General features: G+C 44.1%; 1 protein-coding gene across 1 annotated transcript in view; it reads right to left on the reverse strand.

The window, feature by feature from the left end:
- The window catches only part of zgc:103559, a 32,228-nt gene that overhangs the window by 6,362 nt on the left and 15,250 nt on the right, over positions 1-10,616 (reverse strand). Inside the window, exons 2-8 of the mRNA XM_070440710.1 lie at positions 9,691-9,842; positions 8,572-8,686; positions 7,035-7,181; positions 4,731-4,773; positions 4,499-4,592; positions 3,571-3,760; positions 934-996 (exon numbers count right to left, since the gene is read on the reverse strand). Of these exons, the coding sequence (XP_070296811.1) occupies positions 934-996; positions 3,571-3,760; positions 4,499-4,592; positions 4,731-4,773; positions 7,035-7,181; positions 8,572-8,686; positions 9,691-9,842 (804 nt within the window). The remainder of the gene's footprint in view (positions 1-933; positions 997-3,570; positions 3,761-4,498; positions 4,593-4,730; positions 4,774-7,034; positions 7,182-8,571; positions 8,687-9,690; positions 9,843-10,616) is intronic.

Consider the following 10,616-nt stretch of genomic DNA (forward strand, 5'->3'; position numbering starts at 1 on the left):
CTGTGATTCTCCTATGGATTTAAGGATTCTGATGGAATCTCTACTGGATTCTCTGATGGATGGATCTACTGGATCTCTAATGGATCTCTAATGGATCTACTGGGATCTTTAACAGATCTTCTAATGGATCCACTGGATCTCTACTGGATCTCTACGGATCTCTAATGGATCTGCTGGATCTTTAATGGATCTTAATGGATCTCTGATGGATCTAATGGATTCTCTGATGGATCTCTGATAAGATCTTCTACGCGATCTCTGATGGATCTCTAATGGATCTACTGGATCTTTAATGGATCTCTGATGGATCTACTGGATCTTCAAATTAATCTCTGATGGATCTCTACTGGATCTCTGATGGACTACTGATCTCAAATTAATCTCTGATGGATCTACTGGATCTCTACCGGATCTATACTGGTTCTCTGCTGGATTCTTACTGGATCTCTACCGGATCACTACTGGATCTCTACTGGAACTCTGATGGATCTACTGGATCTTCCGGATCTCTACGGGATCTCCGATGGATCTCTAATGATCTATGGATCTTTCATCGATCTCTACTGGATCTACTGGATCTCTACTGGATCTCTGATGGATACGGATTCTACTGGATCTCTACCGGATCTCTACTGGATCTCTGATGGATCTCTACTGGATCTCTGATGGATCTCTAATGGATCTTCTGGATCATTTAATGGATCTCTGATGGATCTACTGGATTCTTACCGGATCTCTACCGGACGCCTACGAGATCTCTGATGGATCTTAATGGATCTACTGGATCTTTAATGGATCTCTGATGGATCTACTGTATCTCTTCGGATCTCTTATGGATCTCTAATGGATCTCACTTACCGAACTGTAAGGAGGAGATCCTCCCCAGGCCTGAGTGAAATCCCCACTGTCCAAATCTCTTCAGGTCTGGTGTGCAGGGGAGTGATCTGACACAACCATGTCAATCTGACCAGCCTTCAGGGCAGACCACAGCTGCTCCTGGAGGGGTCGAAGGTAATGGGATGTTTTAGATTTTATTTCACCTTTATATTAACCAGGTAGGCCAGTTGAGAACAACTTCTGGCCAAGATAAAGCAAAGCAGCGTGACAACACACATAGACATGGGATAAACAAATTACAGTCAATAACACATAAAATCTGTATATGTGTGCAAATGAAGTAAGCAGGTAAGGCAATAATATTGGCAAGTAATTACAATTTTGCAATTAAACTGGAGTGATAGATGTGCAGTGAGGATGTGCAAGTAGAATACTGGTGTGCAAAAGAGCAGAAAAAACAAATACAGGGATGAGGTAGGTAGTTGGTGACTGGCTACATTCAGGTATTCATTTGTAAATACATCATGTTCAGTGTGGGATGGGTGACTGGCCCCTGTGTATAGACTTCTGTTATTGTAATGAGATGGTGTGGATGGTGAACGGCCCCTGTGTTAGACTTCTGTTATGTAATGAGATGGTGTGGATGGGTGACTGGCCCTCTGTTAACTTCTGTATGTAATGAGATGGTGTGGATGGTGACTGGCCCCTCTGTTAACTTCTGTTATATAATGAGATGGTGTGGATGGGGTGATGGCCCTGTGTTAACTTCTGTTATGTAATGAGATGGTGTGGATGGGTGACTGGCCCTGTTTAGACTTCTGTTATGTAATGAGATGGTGTGGATGGGTGACTGGCCCCTGTGTTAACTTCTTTATGTATTGAGATGGGTGGTCTATGTTAGTCTTCTACTGTCTGTATGTACGCAGTCTCTCTGTTTATTTGCACTTTTTCTGTGTTTCTTGTTTTCATTTATTAATGATACATTAATTATTAATCAGTACCAGTCAAAAGTTTGGAACACACCTACTCATTCCAGGGTTTTCTTTATTTGTAATATTTTTCACATTGTAAGAATAATAGTGAGACATCACAATCTATGACATAACACATATGGAATCATGTAGTAACCAAAAAAGTGTTATAAAAAATATATTTTATATTCTTCAAAAGTAGCCACCCTTGCCTTGATGACAGCTTTGCACACTTTGGCATTCTCTCAACCAGCTTCATGAGGTAGTCACCCGGAATGCATTTCAATTAGCAGGTGTGCCTTGTTAAAAGTAATTTTGTGGAATTTCTTTCCTTCTTAATGCATTTGAGCCAAATCATTCATACGAAAGATAGCCCTATTTGGTAAAGACCAAATCCATATTATGGCAAGAACAGCTCAAATAAGAAAGAGAAACAGTAGTCCATCATTACTTTGAAAGATATACAATATAAAAATATACTTTTTTGTTACTACATGTTTCCATATGTGTTTTATTCATAGTTTTGATGTCTTCACTATTATTACAATGTAGACAATAGTACAAATAAAGAAGGTGTACCTGGTTAGATATCCCTCTGATGAGAGGTGTACCTGGTTAGATATTCCCTCTGATGAGAGGTGTACCTGGTTAGATATCCCTGATGAGAGGTGTACTGTTGATATCCCTCTGAATGAGAGGTGACCTGGTTAGATATCCCTCTGATGAGAGGTTGGTTAGATATCCTCTGATGAGAGGTGTACCTGGTTAGATATCCTCTGATGAGAGTGTACCTGGTTAGATATCCCTCTTATGAGAGGTGTACCTGGTTAGATATCCCTCTGATGGAGGCGTACCTGGGTTAGCGACCCCTTGATGGGAGCGTACCTGGTACGACCCTCTGAGGGAGGTGTACCTGGTTAGCGACCCTCTGATGGGGGAAGGTACCTGGTTAGCTACCCCTCTGATGGGAGGGTACTGGTTAGCGACCCCTTCTGATGGGAGACGTACCTGGTTAGCGACCCTCTGATGGGAGCGTACCTGGTTAGCGACCCCTCTGATGGAGACGTACCTGGTTAGCGACCCTCTGATGGGGGACGTACCTGGTTAGCGACCCCTCTGATGGGAGGCGTACCTGGTTAGCGACCCCTCTGATGGAGGGCGTACCTGGTTAGCGACCCTCTGATGGGAGGCGTACCTGGTAGCTACCCCTCTGATGGGAGACGTACCTGGTTTGCGACCCCTCTGATGGGAGGCGTACCTGGTTAGCTACCCCTCTGATGGGAGGGTACCTGGTAGCGGACCCTCTGATGGGAGGGCGTACCTGCGTTAGCGACCCCTCTGATGGGAGGCGTACCTGGTTAGCTACCCCTCTGATGGGAGGCGTACCTGGTTAGCGACCCCTCTGATGGGAGGCGTACCTGGTTAGCGAACCCTCTGATGGGAGGCGTACCTGGTAGCGAACCCTCTGATGGAGGTGTACACTGGTTAGCGACCCCTCTGATGGGAGGTGTACCTGGTAGCGACCCTCTGATGGAGGCGTACCTGGTTAGCACCCCTCGATGGAGGTGTACCTGGGTATAGCGACCCCTCTGATGGGAGGCGTACCTGGTTAGCGACCCCTCTGATGGAGGTGTACCTGGTTAGCGACCCCTCTGATGGGAGCGTACCTGGTTAGCGACCCTCTGATGGGAGACGTACTGGTTAGGACCCCTCTGATTGGAGGTGTTACCTGCGTTAGCGACCCCTCTGATGGGAGGCGTACCTGGTTAGCGACCCCTCTGATTGGAGGAGGACAGCATTTGAACTGTGTGGCCCCAGCAGGGATGTGTTCAGCAGACAGGCTGAGGTAGTGATGGGTGGTCTCCACCGTCAGAGGGGCTCCAGCCTGCTTCGCTGCCTGGATCAGGGCCAGGGGCTGGGCAGAGGACAGGTGCACTATGTGGCAATGCACCCTTGAGAGAGACATACACAGTCCACATCAGAGCCCAGGGCTGGGCAAAGGACAGGTGCACAATGTGGCAATGCTCCCTAGAGAYTTAGAGATAAAACCTCTGTACATTTGAAATGTTACTGCTTTTGTTTTGTATACAAATTGTCAATAAATAGAATGTTGAAAAAACTAAGAGAGATACTCAGAGGGGCATCTCTAAACSCTCGTTGCTGATCTCTAACGATTASATATGAACTCAAACAGCAGCACAGGACATAACACAGCTTCCATCACGATGGTGGGCGTGTTCCTACTGGTACTGCAGGCAGAGCTCGGTGACAGTAGCAGTAGAGATAGTAGTAGTAGCAGTAGTACTAGCAGTAGCATAGGTAGTAGTAGTAGTTGTAGTAGTAGTAGCAGTAGCAGTAGTAGCAGTAGTAGCAGTAGTAGCAGTAGTAGTAGCAGTAGCAGTAGTAGTAGTGTAACCGATGTGAAATGGCTAGCTAGTTAGCGGTGGTGGGCGCTAATAGCGTTTCAATCGGTGACGTCACTCGCTCTGAGACCTGAAGTAGTTGTTCCCCTTGCTCTGCAAGAGCCGTGGCTTTTGTGGCGCGATGGGTAACGATGCTTCGAGGGTGGCTGTTGTCGATGTCTGCAGAGGGTCCCCGGTTCGAGCCCGGGGCGAGGGGACGGACGAAAGTCATACTGTTACGGTAGCAGCGGAAGCAGTACTAGTAGTAGTAGTAGTAGTAGATCTTACTGGTATTTCAGGCAGAGCTCAGTGACAGTTCGAATGGCCTCCAGCTCCATAACATCTGGTCTGGACTTGAGGAAGGTGGAGTACTCTTTGGGGTCTATGGAGAGCAGTGATGGGGATGGAAGTAGGAGGATGGTTCTTATAGATACGGTTAAATTACTCTGACACACCAGTAGCAAAAATACTGCTTCATCTTTCTGATGACTTTTTTGTGCCATCGGCGTTAAAATGATACCTGCTTCGTCTGATGGCAGGCGGACATCCCTCTCAGCGTGAAACTACAGAGAAAAGGAGAAGAAGTCAAGGTTGGTATTTGTTAACCCCTTAGTTATAAGGTGTATAACATTGATTAATKAATTCCCTTCAATCTCTTTCAAGAGGATTTTTGCAACCCCATAGCTTACAAGTTTTATATTATAGAGTAGAGTTACATAGAAATACAACAAGAAAAAAAAAAACTTTCCAATGCAGTGAGTGTGTTTGTGAGGAAGCTGTGAATTCTAGAATGAGGAACTGGGCGTGCTCAATCAAAAGTTTGTTGTGAAAAAAACGTATTTAGGAACCGTGTTCAAAAGGCTCTGTTCTGGAAAAGAGAAACTGCCTCCTTCACTGAAATGCCCTTTCGTAGTCACTACCATGCTGGCATTCGCCCTGTAAGCCATTACCATAGTGGACAGTCCCTGGTAACGTCACTACCATTAGTTAAGAACCATGACTCCCTGATAAGTCACTACATATTGGACAATGTCCCTGTAAGCATACCATAGTAGACATGTCCTGGTAAGTTTCCACTACATAGTGTACAATGTCACTGTAAGTCATAACCTATAGTAGACGTCCTGTAGTCACAGTATGCATGTCCTGTAAGTCACACCATATGTGGACAGCCCTGTACATTCATACATATGCTGGACTTCTGCGTTGTGCATCTACATCGTGGAACATTCCTCGTAAGTCCACTACCATAGTGGACTGTCCCTGTAAGTCTACTATCCATAGTAGGACATGTCCCTGTAAGTCACTACCATAGTAGACATGTCCCTGTAAGTCACTACCATAGTGGAACCATGCCCTGTATGTCATACAGTGACATGTCCTGTAAGTCACTACCATACGTGGAACAATGTCCCTGTAAAGTCACTACATAGTAGGACATGCCCTGTAAGTCACTACCATAGTGGACATGTCTGTAAGTCACTACCTTAGTGGACATGTACCTGTAATGTCACTACCATAGTGGACATGTCCCTGTAAGTCACTACCATAGTGGACATGTCCCTTAAGTCACTCCATATGTGGACATGTCCTGTAAGTCATCTACCATAGTTGACATGTCCCTGTAAGTCACTACCATAGTGGACATGTCCCTGTAAGTCACTAACCATAGTGGACATGCTCCCTGTAAGTCCACTACTATAATAGATCATGTCCCTGTGAAGTCCTACTACACTGTAAGACATGTCCCTGTAAGTCACTACCATAGTGACATGTCCCTGTAAGTCCACTACCATAGTAGACATGTCCCTGTAAGTCACTACCATAGTGACATGTCCCTGTAAGTCACTACCATAGTAACTGTCCCTGTAAGTCCACTACCATAGTGACATGTCCATGTAAGTCACTACCATGTGGACATGTCCCTGTAAGCCACTACATAGTGACATGTCCCTGTAAGTCACTACCATAGTGGGACATGTCCCTGTAAGTCACTACACAGTGGACATGGTCTGTAAGTCACTACCATAGTGGACATGTCCCTGTAAGTCAGCTACCATAGTGACTGTCCTGTAAGTCACTACCATAGTAGACATTCCTGTAAGTCACTACCATAGTAGACATGTCCTGTAAGTCACTAGCATAGTGGACATGTCTCTGTAATCACTACCATAGTAGACATGTCTCTGTAAGTCATCCCATAGTAGACATGTCCTGTAAGTCACTATCATAGTAGACATGTCCCTGTAAGTCACTACCATAGTAGACATGCCCCTGTAAGTCACTACCATAGTAGACATGTCCCTGTAAGTCACTATCATAGTAGACATGTCCCTGTATCATACCATAGTAGACATGTCCCTGTAAGTCACTACCATAGTAGCATGTCCCTGTAAGTCACTACCATAGTAGACATGTCCATGTAAGTCACTACCATAGTAGACATGTCCTGTAAGTCACTACCAATAGTAAGACATGTCTGTAGTCATACCATAGTAGACATGTCCATGTAACGTCACTACCATATGTAGAAATGTCAGTAAGTCATACATAGTGGACATTCCATGTAGTCATTACCATAGTGGAATGTCCATGTAAGTCACAACCATAGTAGACATGTCTCTGAGTCACTAACCATAGTAGACATTCCCCTGTTAAGTCACTATTATTAAGTGGACATGTCCTTTAGTCAGAAGTCCTGAAATTGAAACGGACGAGTTTCGGCGACAGCCTTTGTCAGTTTGCTCTGACCTCTGCTGCTTAAAAGACATTAAAACAGAAAGGATATGAGGCGTATTTTATTTCCCATCTGTCTGTGAGTTACCAGGAGAACGGTCTCTGTGCCCTGTAGCTGTTTCATGGCCATGTGCAGATCCTCGTCAGTCACATGAGGGAACTCCTCAACTCCACTGTGGATCAGGAAACACTTAAAACCAGCCACCCCAGCCTGGATCATAGGGAGCAGCTCCAGCTGCAGAGACAGAGACATTTGTATCAGATAGTTTCATAGAAACCACTATCATAACGTTGAGGTAAAATAAATAAATCATTAATCAGAAGACTATTGATCAGATATGAAAWTATCTGAAAAGTTATTTTAGGAAATMATAACTTTGTAATCTGAATATTTTTCCTTGGTGCCCCAACTTCCTAMTTAATTAGTTACGTTATTAATCAGTTGATCGCGTAATAACTAATTACAGAGAATCTTTGATAAAAACTYTAAGTCTTCAATTTAATGATAGTAAAGACACGACACCACTGTGGGTAGAAGCCAAAGACACACCACAGGGCTTTGGTTTAGGTTCACCCGAGTAATTGGTCATATTCTTAATTGTCCCGCAAAAAACATCCATCCTTTCCTCGTCTCGTCTCCTTGAATCTCTACAGATCTGATATAACTGACCAGGCTAAGGCCAGCATAGTAATGAGCATCCATGTTATGTTCACCTGCCYAGTCTGTCCCAATCAGGGCAGATCAAGGGAAGACGATGAGGAGAGGTGTAACGATCGTCGTCGGGAGAAGGTGAAGAGGATCAAGGTGCAGCGTGGTAAGTATCCATAATACTTTTAATCAAGATGAACCGCGAACAAAAACAACAAAACGAACAGTTCTGACAGGTGCAACAAACACGAACCAGAAAATAACAACCCACAAACACAGGTGGGAAACAGGCTACCTAAGTACCAATCAGAGACGACGATAGACAGCTGCCTCTGATTGAGAACCACACCAGGCCAAACACATAGAAATAGAAAARCTAGACCTACAACATAGAATACCCACCCACATCACACCCTGACCAAACTAAACATAGAAACATACAAAGCAATCTACGGTCAGGGCGTGACAAGAGGACAGGACTTTTTGACAAATTTGAGAAAGAGCCTTCCCACTGGGAAGAGATGTCAGATCAACGTCTAGTTTATATTTACATTTATATTTACACAAAATGCCCTTTAAATGTATAACTTTTTTTGCAAATCCAATCAGTTTTCCAGGTTGATGGAAACAGCGTTTATTTCAACCGGTTTTTGCCTAGTGGGGTTAGTTTTATCTCTACTTTTTGTCCCTCAACCAACTCTGTGACCTTGTGGTTAGAGTGTCTGCCCTGAGATTGGAAGCTTGGACGTTTTGATTGGACGTTTTGATTGGACGTTTTGATTGGACGTTTTGATTGGACGTTTTGATCCCTGGCGAGTCATACTAAATACTGTAAAAATGGGACCTGATGCGTCTCTGCTTGGCACTCAGCATTTAAGGAGATAGATTGTTGGGGGGGGGCCCTGCGATAGACTAGCATCCTGTCCAGGGGGTGTTCTTGTACATCCTGCTATCATTCCCACAGCTAGTACTGTACCTGGTTGCCAGGGATGACCCCTCCCCAGAAGGCAGTGTCTACAAAACACTTTCCTGACGCTGCTGCCATCTTCTCATGGAAGTTATCCAGGGTGGTGGTCGGCGGGATGCTGTTGCTATGGAGACAGTAATTAGAACACAGTTCAATTTTGCAAATTTTAAATCTCTTTTCAATTTTTTTWWWTTTTTTTMTTGTTGATATCCTTAGTGATCCTCAGTTTGGCCAGATCTGAATGTGTTCGTTGAGTACAGGAGTAGCCTAATAAGTGAGTCAATGTGACAGGCATGTCTTGACAATGTGATCTTTATTCAAGGTCAGCTTTAGAAAAGTGCATTTGAGGCAATCTGTAGTTTACCCTTCCACTATCTCAGACTCTTAACCTCTGACCTTACGCCTGAATCTGGACAATGGGTAACCTCTGATCTTACGCCTGAATCTGGACAATGGGTAATAGTTCAATCTGTGGTTACCCTCCCACTATCTCAGACTCCTAACCTCTGACCTTACGCCTGAATCTGGACAATGGGTAATGGTTCTATGGGAAAAGGGAATCAGACTCTATCACTCCTTACTGCTACCCATTTGGCCTTAACTCCCCCATGTCTGCAAATCTGAGGGGTCCGGATAGGCATAACCAGAAAAGCTTTAACCTCACAGATCTGCAAACATTGAAGGGTTAAGGCCAAGGTAAGGGGTAGGGATCTAATTGTGACTGGCTGCTCCATGTTCTTGGTCAGAGGACCACAATGGAAATCCCAGACTTTATCCTCCATGATTCCATGTACTGTACATGTATGTATTTATCTGGCTTATGTGTGGTTGTTTTAACAATGGTAGAATTAATAAACTAAACTCAACTTTGTAGTGATTACGCAGGGACATGCCCACATATGCGTACGTGGCGTTACAGGGAAGTGTCCCACTATGGTATTGACTTACAGGGACATGTCCACTATGGTAGTGACTTACAGGGACATGTCCACTATGGTAATGACTTACAGGAACATGTCTACTATGGTAATGGCTTACAGGGACATGTCCACTATGGTAGTGACTTACAGAGGCATGTCTACTATGGTAGTGACTTACAGGGGCATGTCTACTATGGTAGTGACTTACAGGGGCATGTCTACTATGGTAGTGACCCCTCCTGCAGCAGCGGCCCTCGTGGCGGTCCAGAATCCCTCCCAGGTGGTGCGACCCGGTTCATTCACATGGACGTGACAGTCCACGATACCAGGCATCACCAGACGGTCTCCCACATCCAACACCTGCCATCAGTGTAACAGATGTATGTTATAAATACAGCTATACATGTTATAGCACCTGCCATGAAATAACTGATGATTGGCTGAGAGAAATTAAGGATTAAAAGATTGTGGGGGCTGTTTTGTTAGACTTCAGTGCGGATTTTGACATTGTCGATCATAGTCTGTTGCTGGAAAAACGTATATGCTATGGCTTTACACGTCTTGCTATATTGTGGCTAAAGAGTTACCTGTCTAACAGAACACAGAGGGTTTTCTTTAAATGGAAGCCTCTCCAACAAAATCCAGGTAGAATCAGAAATTCCCCAGGGCAGCTGTCTAGGTCCCTTACTTTTTTCAATTTTTATTATTAACAACATCTTACAAAAAGTAAGGGGCCTAGACAGCTGCCCTGGCGAATTTCAGATTTTTTGAGTAAAGCTACGTCAGTAATGCTACGTCAGTAATGCTACATCAATAATGCTACATCAGTAATACTAATGCTACGTCAGTAATGCTACATCAGTAATGCTACGTCAGTAAAGCTACGTCAGTAATGCTACATCAGTAATGCTACGTCAGTAATGCTACATCAGTAATACTACATCAGTAATGCTACATCAGTAATGCTACATCAGTAATACTAATGCTACGTCAGTAATACTACGTCAGTAAAGCTACATTAGTAATGCTACATCAGTAATACTACGTCAGTAATGCTACATCAGTAATACTAATGCTACGTCAGTAATACTACGTCAGTAATGCTACATCAGTAATGCTACGTCAGTAATGCTA

Source organism: Salvelinus sp. IW2-2015, unplaced genomic scaffold (genome assembly GCF_002910315.2).
Source record: "Salvelinus sp. IW2-2015 unplaced genomic scaffold, ASM291031v2 Un_scaffold2872, whole genome shotgun sequence".
NCBI classification, from domain to species: Eukaryota; Metazoa; Chordata; class Actinopteri; order Salmoniformes; family Salmonidae; genus Salvelinus; species Salvelinus sp. IW2-2015.